General features: G+C 37.8%; 1 protein-coding gene across 1 annotated transcript; it reads left to right on the forward strand.

Moving 5' to 3' along the window:
- Nucleotides 1–11,821: 11,821 nt before the first annotated feature.
- On the forward strand, nt 11,822–13,029 carry LOC113732641 (uncharacterized). The gene has a single exon (XM_027258557.2). The coding sequence runs from the start codon at nt 12,054–12,056 to the stop codon at nt 12,711–12,713; it is 660 nt and encodes a 219-aa protein (XP_027114358.1). The 5' UTR covers nt 11,822–12,053; the 3' UTR covers nt 12,714–13,029.
- The last annotated feature ends 687 nt before the right edge of the window (nt 13,030–13,716 follow it).

Raw genomic sequence — 13,716 nt, forward strand, 5'->3', positions numbered from 1 at the left:
GAAGTCTTTCTCGGTGAAGTTGTGGTGGCAATTTCGACAGAACTCATCTCTCTGGTCCAATTTCATGATGGTTAAGTATGCTCCCAATGTTCATCCCGGTATGGTGGGTGCTTCAGTGGGGGCGTCAGCCATGTGGCGTAGGATGCTTCAGGTGCGGAACTTGGCGGAGCAACACATCACCTTTGTGGTTCGCTCGGGGAGTTCGAACTTCTGGTTTGATAACTGGTTAGGGTCGGGGCCTTTGTCGGGACGACTGGGCAATGTTTCGGACCACAGGATTTTAGATTTCCTCATAGAGGGTTCATGGAATTACCAGTTGCTATCAGGTTGGGTGCCGGGTGACATATTATCTGAGATTAGTTGATTTGCTCTTCTGAGGATTGAAGAGGGAGTGGATGATTTGATGGTCTAGGGTCCCACACCGTCTGGCATTTTCACGCTGAGCTCAGCTTTTGATTTAGTACGGGCCCACTTGCCACGGTCATTTATCTTCTCTAGGGTTTGGCACCCCTCGCTTCCGTTGAAAACCTCTTTTTTCCTGCTTCGGCTACTGAGGGATCGGTTGCCTTTGGATGCTACATTGTGCAAATTTGGTATTGCTGGTCCTTTGAAGTGCTTTTGTTGTACCGAGGGCGGCAGTGAGACTCTTGACCACACCTTTTGCGGGGGTACATTGGCCGTAGCAGTTTGGAAATTCTTTGGTTTGATGGCAGGGGTTTGGAGCCCGTGTGCTACGGTTCGGGGTCACTTGGCTAGTTGGTGGTTCTGCTCGAGCTCGAATCTGTTTCTGTGCTTTGTTCACTGGATTATTCCTCCTTTGATCTGCTGGAATATTTGGAAGGCCAGGAATAAAGCGCGTTTTGAGGGGAAAGTCTTCGGCCCTGGGGCTATTTCTGGTTTTGTCTTCGATGAGGTGCGGAATCTCTTGATTATGCGGTTCCCTAGGTGGTCCTGGGTCCCTATGAATTGGTCTGACTTTTATGCTTTCATTGCCTCTGCGTGTAAGCCGGAGTCGGCTCGCTTAGTGACATGGATGAGGCCGCCGCAGGATGGGGTCAAACTGAACACGGACGGATGCTCAAGAGGCAACCCTGGGAGGGCAGGGGGAGGGGGGGTCTTGCGCGACGATACGGGACAGCTATTGCTTGTTTTCTCCACATCTTTCGGCAGCTGTACTAGCATCCAGGCTGAGGCGAGGGCCCTTCTCTTCGGGGTTAACTTGTGCCTTTGCCACGGATATGCACGTGTGCATGTTGAGGTGGATTCATTGGTGCTGGTTCAAATATTGAGACAGGCATCTCGGTGCCCGTGAGGTATTCACACAGAGTTTCGTAATCTCCTCCAGCTTTCACCCTGTTTCATCAGTATTCCCCACTGTTTCAGGGAAGGTAATCAAGTGGCCGATTGCTTATCAAATGTTGGTTGCAATGATGGGAGTGACAAAGTCTATTATCAGTTTGCAGATCTCCCTGCTAGAGCCCGAGAGGCACTTAGATTGGATAGGATTGGTCCCCCTTCCATTAGAAAACGCTAGGATTGTTTGAACTGCTGGGAGGTAAGGTCTGTGTCTCCCTCCTTGGTTTCTTTTCTTTGATATAAATAAAAAATAAAAGTTTGGCCAAAAAAAAAAAAAAAACCCCCTTCATGTTTAGCGCATTTGTCACTTTGGTTCCAAACATTAGCTTATGTCACTTATAATTATAAGGGTTAATTGCAATTTATCCCCTAAAGGTATGTCCTAATTCTCACTTTACCCTCTAACCTTTATTTTGTATCATTTAACTTTCTAAAAGATAAAAATACCCCTATACTATGTGAGTTTTTCTTTTTTCTCTTCTTGTTTTTTATTCCAAATTAGTTTTCTTTTATCAAATTTTTGTTTCTAAGAAAATAATAAATTTCTCTAACAAAAAATTTAGGATGTTCATTCTCTAATTTACAAAGTTCAAAAAACTATATATATTTTTTACAAATCAATTTCAACTATTTTCCAGTGTAAGAAATTAAGAAAAGTTTTTTTATTCTATTTCCTTATAATTACACTATTCACAATCAATTACTCATGTTTACAATCACACATTTACATGTCAGCACTAGACAATTTTTTTGTTGTTTTTCCTCTGATGAGTTTTTGCTTATTACTCATCTTTTTTTGTCATTTTCTAAAAATAATTAATTGTTAGTGTATTCCCTCATATATGTACTCATCTCATGCGAAACTTTATTGCCATCAATTAGAATGGTCAAAATCAAATCTCAATTTAAAGTTCAATGATTAAAGGAAGTAAAAATTTGGGAAAAAAAAACTTGGCATAATTGAGGGATATTTTTGTCTCTCAGGGAGTTCAATGATAAAAAATAAAGGTTATGAAATAAAACAAGAATCAGGGTATACCTTAAGGGGATAAATTGTCATTAACCGTAATTACAATTATGGGTAATATCATCAAAATCAAAACCATACCATCCGAATATTTATATTCAGAAGTACAATCATCACAAAAATAGACACAATCCATAGAGCCAAATCCAAATGATGCGGATACGGCTGCGCAACAACTTCAACCTTGGGTCAAGAACCCTTTAACCAACATTGGTGGTCCGATGACAAGGTCAAGAACCAAGAAGGTGAAGGAAGCTTTACGAGCCTTGATCATTCACCATACAAGCAAGGAACAAGCTAAGTTTGAAGATTTGATGGACCATGAAGTTACTTTGTTCACTTGTACGTTTGAAGTAAAGGAGTGATCTCATACTTGTTAGCTTAGTTGGTAGTTGTTTTAAGACTGTCTAGTTTAGTAGTTGTTAGGCGTTGAGTATTTTATTACTTATTGGGCCTTATCGGAAAACCTTAAAGAGCTAGCTCTTTAAGCTCTTTAAGCTCTTTTATGCGGACCGAATCTCTTCCAGGTTTATGTGGGCCGGATTTTGCCCTAGTTTTAGCCTATAAAAAGGCACCTATTGTAAGAGTAAAAGTGAGAATATTACAACCAGAAATCGTGAGGAATTTTCCTTCAAGTTCTTAATTGAACTTACTCTTGAATTCTTGAGTTCATTGCTTAGGATTCAAATCTGACTTTATCGATTAGTTTGTTCCCTAATCGTGGTGTCTCTTCATCCATCTTTATTTGTTTAAGGTTGTTGATTACCTTCGTGTGTCAAAGGTCTTGAGTTCATGAGAACAATCGAGTTCAATTTCCATTGGGAGAAAAGATCCAACTCTGATAATTACAAGGTTGGGAGGTTCTAGGAGGGTCTTCCCCTAGGGTTGCCTATATCAGTTGGTAATCAGAGCATCAGGTTAATTCTCTTTTAATTGAAGTTGTTCATATCTTGTTAGTTGTGTCTTTTGTCAAAAAAAAAAAAAAACTGTAGCGATTACTGTTCATTGTTACTGTTCCGAATACTGTTCATCGTACTGTAGCGACTGTTCACGTTATTGTTCATCCAGTCAAAAAAAAAAAAAAACTGTTTGGGTGTTGTCTTTTTTTGTGTTTTCTGTCCAAGTTCTTGGATCTGTTATACTTGTGTTTGGGTTGTTAGGGTTTAAAGACAAAAAAAAAAAGAGTCACGTACCTTATATTGTTTTAGTGTCCAAGTTGCTAGAGTATTGCTGGAATTTTTCTTTTGAGTATTGCTGAAATTCTGTTTTGCCTATTTCTTGAGTATTGGTTGTTGTTCTTGCAAACCCTAAACACCACAACGTAATTTGGGAAAGTTCTTGAGCTTCTTGAACAAATTCTTGAAGTTCTTGGACCACGAAGTCTTGTTTTGAACGTTCTTGAACAATAAATCAAGAACTAGGGTCTTCTTGGAATTTGCATAACCTTTTATCCGTTTTCTTGAACTTGTTGGTGTGACCTGAATTTGTGTTCCTTGAAGAGCTGAAGCAAAAAAAAAAAGAAAAAAAAAAGAAAAAAAAAAGAAAAAAAAAAGAGAACAAAAAAAAAATGAAGAAGAGAAGGAATCGGCTCTCACACAAAGGAAATCAAGTATCCTAAATCTTGAGTTTCCAATTCTTGATTAGCCTCCAAATCTTGATTGGTTTCTCAAAACTTGAGTCGCCAAATCTTGATTGGTTTCCAATTCTTGAGTTCCCAATCTTGATTGAATTCCAAAGACCCCAAACGACCTAACCAGCCCCAAACACACCCAATTCCGTGGAAGAAGAGGAGGAATATGCGGACATGCCACCGCTTGAAGAAGAGGGGAAGGATGATGACCTGGTTGAAATAGAAGAGGACCCCGTAGCTCGAACTATGGTGACTCTGAGAGTGCTAAATGCACAAGCTCAAGAAGATGATCTCCAACGGACCAACATTTTTCATACGAGATCCAAAATTGGAGATGAGGTATGTCTCATGATCATTGATAGTGGCTCTTGTACTAATTGCGTAGCTGCTGACTTTGTCGAGCGAAAGCACCTTCCATGGACTTACCACCCTAAACCCTATAGACTATCTTGGTTAAATGATGGGGGGAAGTCAAGGTGACCAAACAAGCTTTAATCGCTTTTTCTATTGGTCGATACAAGGACCAAGTTTTATGTGATGTAATTCCTATGCAAGCTAGTCATGTTTTGTTAGGGCGTCCGTGGGAGTATGATCGGCAGGCTGATCATATTGGACTCACTAATAAGTATAAGTTCATTATGGACAACCTCAAGATCACTCTTTCACCCTTGACACCTACACAAGTGTATGAGGAACAATTGCATCTAAGAAAAGAGCGAGAGAAAAGGCACCTGAGAGAGGCAAAGAAAAAGTCGAATGTGCCTGAGGATGAGGGAAAAAAGAAAGTAGAGGCCGAGTTGAGTGAAAAAGAAAATTCGAGTGGAAAAAAACTTAGTGAGGCCGAGAGCTTGAAAGTGAACAAAAAGAGCTTCTATACAAGTGTGCGTGAGGTAGATAGGGCTTTGAATGCACAAAGTCTTCTCATAGTACTTCTTTACAGGGAAGCTGATTATTCTTCTTTTTACACACTAGGCATAACCGATTCTCTTCCTAGTGCAATCTACTATCTTTTGTAGGAATTCAAGGATGTGTTTCCGGAGGAACTACCAAAAGGATTACCTCCAATTCGAGGTATCGAACATCAAATCGACTTTGTTCCTGGAGCAATTCTACCAAATCGACCAGCCTATAGAGCAAATCCAGAGGAAACAAAGGAAATCCAAAGGCAAGTCGATTCCCTCCTTGAAAAGGACCAGGTACGTGAATCTCTTAGTCCTTGTGCAGTTCCAGTCATTTTAGTGCCTAAGAAAGAAGGGACTTGGAGAATGTGCACAGATTGTCGTGCAATTAATAAAATTACTGTTAAGTATCGTCATCCTATTCCTAGGTTAGATGATATGTTAGAAGAATTGCATAGGGCAATCATTTTCACTAAAATTAACTTAAGATCTGGTTATCATCAAATAAGGATAAAGGAAGGAGACGAATGGAAAACTGCTTTCAAAACAAAGTATGGTCTTTATGAGTGGCTTGTGATGCCTTTCGGCTTAACAAACGCTCCAAGTACTTTCATGAGGTTAATGAACCATGTTTTAAGGCATTTTCTTGGGAAGTTTGTTGTTGTTTATTTTGATGATATATTGATCTTTAGCAAGTCTTTAGATGAACATGTTGAGCATTTGCGACTTGTTTTAAGTGCCTTACGTGAAAATAGGTTGTTTGCTAACATAGAAAAATGTGTCTTCTGCACTCCTGAAGTTAATTTCCTTGGATATATTGTTGGTGCAAATGGCATAAGTGTTGATCCCGCCAAGGTAAAAGCCATCTTAGAGTGGCCGACTCCGACCAATGTGTCTCAAGTAAGGTCTTTTCATGGTCTTGCAAGTTTCTATAGGAGATTTGTTAAAGACTTTAGTACTATTGCAGCACCTTTGAATGAGACAATTAAAAAGAATGTGGGGTTTCAATGGGGAAAAGAGCAAGAAGAGTCATTTAATAAGCTTAAGGATTTGTTAACTTCAGCACCCATTCTTGCTTTGCCTAATTTTGATGTGACGTTTGAAGTTGAATGTGATGCTAGTGGGATCGGCATAGGGGCTGTCTTACATCAAAATAATAGACCCTTGGCATATTTCAGTGAAAAGTTGAGTGGGGGAGCTCTTAATTACCCTACTTATGATAAAGAATTGTATGCTGTTGTGCGTGCTCTTGAAGTGTGGCAGCATTATCTTATGCCTAAGGAATTTGTGATACATACTGATCATGAATCAATTAAATTCCTTAAGGGTCAGGGAAAGTTGAATAAAAGACATGCGAAGTGGATTGCATTTATTGATTCCTTTCCGTACATCATTAAGTATAAGTTGCGGATGCATTGTCTAGGAGGTATACTTTGATCACTAACATGAGCACTAAGCTACTTGGTTTTGAGCAAATTAAAAACATGTATGCACATGATGATGATTTTTCTAATGTGTTTCAAGCTTGTGAACATGCTGCATTTCAAAAGTACTATAGGCATGAAGGTTTCTTGTTCAAAGAAAATCGCCTATGTATTCCCAATTGTTCGCTTAGGGAATTACTTGTTAGAGAAGCCCATGGAGGAGGATTGATGGGACATTTCGGCATTGATAAAACTCTTGACATCTTGCATGAACACTTCTATTGGCCTAAAATGAGGCGTGACGTTGCTAACATTTGTGATAAGTGTTTAAAGTGTAAGCAGGCCAAGTCAGGGAGTAACCCTCATGGACTATACACTCCTCTACCCGTACCTCATGCTCCTTGGACAGACTTATCCATGGATTTTGTGCTTGGTTTACCAAGATCTTCTAGAGGTATGGATAGTATCTTTGTTGTAGTGGATAGATTTTCTAAAATGGCTCATTTTATCCCTTGTAGGAAAACAAATGATGCGCGCCATGTTGCTGATTTATTCTTTAAGGATGTGGTTAGATTGCATGGAGTACCGCGTACTATTGTAAGTGATAGGGATGTGAAATTCTTAAGCTATTTCTGGAAATCACTTTGGGGAAAGTTGGGAACTAAGTTGCTGTTTTCTACTTCTAGTCATCCCCAAATGGATGGTCAGACTGAGGTAACCAATCGAACCCTTGGTGCTTTACTTCAAGCCATTGTTCAAAAGAACTTGAAAAAGTGGGAAGAATGTTTGCCTATTGCCGAGTTTGCATATAACCGAACCACTGATTCTACTACTAATCATTCTCCTTTTGAAATTGTTTATGGGTTTCAGCCGCTAACCCCTCTAGATTTATCACCTATTCCTGTTGATGAGTGTTTAAGCGCAGATGGTGTCAAAAAGGCAGAGGCTGTTCGGACCTTGCATGAGAGAGTTCGAGCTCAAATTGAGAAGAAAAATGCGCAATATGCACAACATGCGAATAAGGGTAGAAAACATGTTGTATTCGAACCCGGTGATTGGGTCTGGGTGCACATGAGGAAGGAAAGGTTTCCAGCATCTCGACGGACCAAGTTACATCCAAGAGGAGATGGACCTTTTCGTGTACTAGAGAGGATCAACGACAATGCATACAAATTGGAACTTCCAAGTGAGTATGGCATAAGCGCATCTTTTAATGTGTCTGACCTATCCTCTTTTGACTTTGATACAGACTTTGAAGATTCGAGGACGAATCCTTTCGAGGAGGGAGGGAATGATGCGGATACGGGTGCGCAACAACTTCAACCTTGGGTCAAGGACCCTTTGACCAACATTGGTGGTCCGATGACAATGTCAAGAACCAAGAAGGTGAAGGAAGCTTTAAGAGCCTTGATCATTCACCATACAAGCAAGGAACAAGCTAAGTTTGAAGATTTGATGGACCATGAAGTTACTTTGTTCACTTGTACGTTTGAAGTAAATGAGTGATCTCATACTTGTTAGCTTAGTTGGTAGTTGTTTTAAGACTGTCTAGTTTAGTAGTTGTTAGGCGTTGAGTATTTTATTACTTATTGGGCCTTATCGGAAAGCCTTAAAGAGATAGCTCTTTAAGCTCTTTTATGTGGACCGAATCTCTTCCAGGTTTATGTGGGCCGGATTTTGCCCTAGTTTTAGCCTATAAAAAGGCACCTCTTGTAAGAGTAAAAGGGAGAATATTACAACCAGAAATCGTGAGGAATTTTCCTTCAAGTTCTTAATTGAACTTACTCTTGAATTCTTGAGTTCATTGCTTAGGATTCAAATCTGACTTTATCGATTAGTTTGTTCCCTAATCGTAGTGTCGATCTCTTCATCCATCTTTATTTGCTTAGGGTTGTTGATTACCTTCGTGTGTCAAAGGTCTTGAGTTCATGAGAACAATCGAGTTCAATTTCCATTGGGAGAAAAGATCCAACTCTGATAATTACAAGGTTGGGAGGTTCTAGGAGGGTCTTCCCCTAGGGTTGCCTATATCACCAATTACCTCCTAACTTTGGATATGGGTATATGAATCCTAATCCAGAAAGTGACCAACAAGAATTGCAAGAAAGTTGAATCTTTAATCCATGAAAGCTGCAACCTATCAATTGATGACCAAAATTCACCATTTGTTATGGTTTTGTTACATGAAAAAAATCTAGAGGTATTTGGGCATGTTTCACATAATCATCTAAGATGTTCTCTTTTTTTCTTTTTCCTTCTCTCTCTAAACGGAAATAACTCCCAAGTCCCACATAAAGATTTATATGGTTGAATAAGTAGCGAATTACATGTTTTGAAGAGGAAAAAAAAAGAAAATAAAAAAATTTACCTTGATGGTGTATATGAAATGAATCCAAATACATAAGAATTTACAACCTCTAACTAGCAAGAGTAGACTGATGAACTTTTATCAGTAGCATAACTAGATAACGAATCAATTAGTATATTTATTTCGTGAATAAAATAAATTTCGAGGATAAAATTTTAGTGCAATCAGTATACCACATAGCGGTGGCAAAATGAGCGGGATGGGCAGGATTTGCTTGGATTTGAGATAAGACCGAGTAATATAAATTTAGGCCCAACCTTACCTATATGTGCTTTGGAACTAATTTAGACAGGATCACTTTGGGATGGGTTTAGATTGATCTCGCCTAATACCCAAGTCTATTCCCTGTATTCTTTTTTCATTTAAATCTTTTTTATTTTTTATATAACTTTAATATTTTTTATTTATTAAATTTCTTTTTGTCTTATTGTGAATTTATATTTTCCTGAATTCTTTTTTCCCTCAAAATTTTGTTTATTTATTTTCTATGTATATATTTTTTTAATCTTTGATTTCCAATGTTGCTAAATTTTTGTTGAAGAAAAAATAAGTCCTATAAAAACTTAAAAGGACTTGTATTTATGAGTATAAAGAAATGGTGGTTGAAACTATGAGCCATCATAAAACTACCAAAATTGGACAAAGTATTTTCTAATAAGATTACCGATTAATGGTTTTCTAATAAGATTACCGATTAATGACTTCCATATTACTCCCAATATTCATTTTGATTAGTATTCTACTAAAAAATGAGTTCAAAACCATTTACAAGCCTAAAAGAGCCCCCCACCGGCCTCGTTTAGGCGTTCTTTGGCCTGATCGCACAACCATTGAATTCTCATATCAAAACAAGAAGCTGCTTTCGACATTTTTTTAAAAACCACTCTAAATCGAGACTGGCGGCAGAATTTTATGAAAAGAAGGGAAAAGTTAAAAAAAAAACTAATTTCTAAGGAACAAAAGAGTTCAAGAAATTAGATGGGGCTTTTAAGTATAATTACAAGGAAAAAACTGAAGGATCTAGTTGGAAGAATAAAAATGGTTCACTTGAGTCATTAAAAGATAAACAACAATTAATGGGATAAATTTTTGGTGGGAACTTTAGGTCCCAATGGGTACCCAAGTATTTTCCAAAAATTTCCAACAATTGATGGGTATAAATGGAATTAGTCCAATTTCAATCCCAACCTCAAAATTAAAATACTCATCCCATCCAAAGTCCCTTTGGGCAAGGGTAGCCCATTAGGACTTGGGACAAATTGCCATCTCTAATACCACATTAGCTCATTACTATAAACATTTGTTTCCTGCGTCAAAGATTAGGGCTTCTTTTGAATCATGTCATTTAGTATGGTATTCATGTTTTATATCAAGAGTTCCTGTCTAGCTTATACCAATTAACATTTATAATTTATCATGTATTGACTTCTTTCTTTTTTTTTTAGGTGGGAGATTTTGAATCCAAAATTTCTTATTTACAATCGCTCTTACCTTACCATCCTATTTAATCCTCCCTCGATCATATCGACTTCTTTGTTAACGGGTTAAAGGAACATGATCTGTTTGACCAGTTTAATTTCTTGCATCACACATTTTGCATCTGACCTGCTTAATTCAATTGCCCCATGAGGATATTTTTTTCCAGTTTAGCTCAATTAATCTACTAATTATCTATTTTCTCAACCATAAGAAAAGAAGCATCAAGTTGGAAAACTCTTGGGAATAAACAATAACGATTGTAGATAAGATGTAGTACTGTTATTCGGCTGAGGCTTAGAGGGTCTGAGCTCTAGTCCCCATTCCCTAGTTTGGTTTCTTAAATCCAATTCCTCCCCTGCTAGCCAAAAAAGTTTGGTACTGTTATCTCAGCAAAGATTGAATACAGCCCAAATCCAATTACACAAAAGTTGGATGTGGTCACATGTATCCAACATATGAGTAGTTTTTGCCATGAAACTATCCAATATTCTTTTCATGGCCGTCCTCAGTCCGCATTGAGACTATCATTAAAATACAGTGTATCGTTGCATGACGAAGCTTCTTAAATAAGGTTTATTTCGTAAAAGATCTTTCTTCACTCTTTACTTTACTTTCTCAGTTGCTTTACTTTTGTGTGCATAAAACTAATTATTCTTCTCATCCCATTATTCCTCCTAGGGGCACAACTGCAGGGAGGAGTAATTAACCATTTGCTTTCCTTACTTTTTTTTTTAAGTACTTCATGCGGCTAACCTAAACTTGTATGTCTTACTTATTAGTACTTTATAGTCCTCATGCCCCTCACTAAGTTAGCTTTTTCTCGTAAATTTTTCTGAACCAAAGGTATAATATAATACTAAAAGGAAGGGGGAAGCATCTTGCTTTTCCATGTTTATGTACTTTTCTTGCAGTGTTTCCTTTTAGGCTTTCACTTTTGGGACGTCGTTTTCTGCCTGGTAACAGATATTTGTTTCTTCGTGTGCTTTACGAACTAAGGAATTCACCCTCCAATAAAGCATCTAAAACTAATGGCACTGTTAATTAAGATGCTTATGTAAACTCCTCTTTGATTTTTCAATTTATGCACATCTAAAACCATATACAGCCAGGAAAAAGATGAAATTATTATAAATAAAAAAGATAATAGTTGCATCACAAACACTCTGGTTTTTAAAATTAGAGACACAATCTAAACGTCTGATATTTATTAAAATCAAAATTATGAACACAATCGAAACACATGAAATTTATACTAGAACACTGTGAATGATATGTATGTGTTTGTAACTCTCAGAGTTACCATGTCTATAACTGTGATATTTTCCTAAAGAGAGAAAAGAGTTCTAAGCATATTTTTGGATGAAGAGAGAATTTTTTCCTCTTCTTAGTATCATAGTACACTTTGTATAGGTGGTTGAGCCGTTGCTCAAATATTGTAAAGTTTGGTTTGCTATAAAATTCATCTACCGTTTCCGGAAAAAAAGAAAAAAAAAAAAAAGAGAAAGAGTTGGAAGCAAGCTCGAAGGTTCATCCCACGGTAGTGGGTAAAGGGTGGGCAGGCCTTTTGCTTTTAACCTTGTTGGTGCCCATGCAACTTTCCATTGTTGTACTTATTTATAGACTCATCAATTATCATCTAGCCAGCTAACTCACCATCACCGTTCACAAATTTTTTTTGATAGAGACACCTTCAGTAATCACATCAAACATCATTTCTAGATTTGTTATAATCAATTGCTACTTCCCTTCATTTGATATTGACACTGGCTTTTTATTAGATCTTGAAGGTGGATTGATACGATTTTTGGGAAGTACTGACCCCATTCACATCAGATCAGCTTTGTAAGTAATAAATCTATCTACATACAGGATGAAGAACACTGTGGCCAGTGCTAGTGCTAGTGCTACCGCCGTTGCAAAACAAATTGTGTCCCTCTTACGCTCTATGGCTAGAGCCAAATCAGTGGCCATCAAAAGCAAAACTGATGCTATAAGAGCTCGACTTGAAGTTTTCTCGCTGTTGAGAAACAAAAAGCTTTCTTTGGTTGCATTCTTTCGCAAGATCCATTCATTACTACCAGGAGGAGGACACCAAGAGAAGATCAAAACTGACGAGGACTGGGCCACAAGCAACCTTCAATTACAATGTTGTTCGAGTTCATCAAGTCATCGACTACAGCTGCAGGTTCCCAAGGACGATGAGGTTTTGGACAGCTGCTCCATTAATCCTTACTACAATCAACCAGATTATCATGATGAGGATCCATATCCTGACCTTACTCATTCGTTGTTCGATGAGGCAGATGCTTATGATAATGAGCTAGACCAGCTGGTCCTCAAGGGAGATCCAAATGCTTCTGTCATAGATCTGGTCAAAAACTCGAAAGAGCACTGCGGGGAGAATTTCAGCCTGGAAGCGGAGATTGATCACGTTGCTGACTTGTATATCATGACGTTCCACAAAAAGATGCGAATGCAAAAGCTCGAGTCTTTCAAGAGGTATCAAGAAATGCTGGAGAGAAGTGTCTAATTTCTAACTTTACTTTTTCTTAACCAACATTTTGGTAACTTCCTTGCCTCTGCATGACTCCACCGAGTTCGATTTTATGCATCTCAGGGAGCTCCAAAATTTGCGTTCCCCTTGTTGATCAACTTGTGCCCTCGGTCTTCCTTGTTTTATATATCAATTGTATTCACTAGTCAAAGGGACTATCAACTATCAAGAGCACTCAATTTTTAGTTACGAGTGTGACCAATGATCCAATTTGAGTACCTTTACTAGACCTCAACAGAAAACTGAAGAGTACAGCAGCAAGTGATTGAGAAACATGAATTTCATTGGTTAATTTCTCATTTTTTTTATTTTATGTGTTTCGTATGGGAGTGTCATATAGCATATCCTACTATGATGAAATTTCACCAAATGTGATTTCTATCTTTAAATAATATGTCAATTTTCATCCCACTATTCATGGGCGATTGGTTGTAATATTATCCAGTTACGATTCGTAAGTATTGATTCTTTTTGAATCATACTAAATAAAAAAAGAGAACTTAGTAGAGGCACATCAACCTCAGGCGTTGCCTGCATGAGTATCTTAACATCTTTAGTCACCTTAATTTCTATTCATAGGCCACTTCCAATTACCGTTAGAAATACAAATTAGTAACCTGCTCAGACATGGTACAACCAAATCATTTCAGCAAATCCTCAGCTTAAAATACAAATCAGAAATCAGAAATTAATCAAGTGACCATTCCCAGTGGCTGTCTCGGTAAGAGGTTGAAGTAATATGATGGTGTGAGTTTGAAAACCTTTTTTCACACCAAAAAGCAATCAGAAAGAAGCCAATTTACTGCCGAAGTACACTATTTCTATGACACTCTGTGTCGTTTCCTAGAGTAGTCACCTAATCAGCAATGTTTTAAAACCTAGACCGTTAATTAATCCGGTAAAATGATCGGATCGAGGTTCAACTATGCACAGAATAAGATAACCCATACATATCAACTGATAAAAAATTAAATATTTC

This window comes from Coffea arabica, chromosome 2e (genome assembly GCF_036785885.1).
Source record: "Coffea arabica cultivar ET-39 chromosome 2e, Coffea Arabica ET-39 HiFi, whole genome shotgun sequence".
Classification (NCBI taxonomy): Eukaryota; Viridiplantae; Streptophyta; class Magnoliopsida; order Gentianales; family Rubiaceae; genus Coffea; species Coffea arabica.

Excerpts from the sequence above, each read along its gene's own strand:
- LOC113732641 (XM_027258557.2), top strand. The coding sequence starts at position 12,054 with ATGAAGAACACTGTGGCCAGTGCTAGTGCTAGTGCTACCGCCGTTGCA.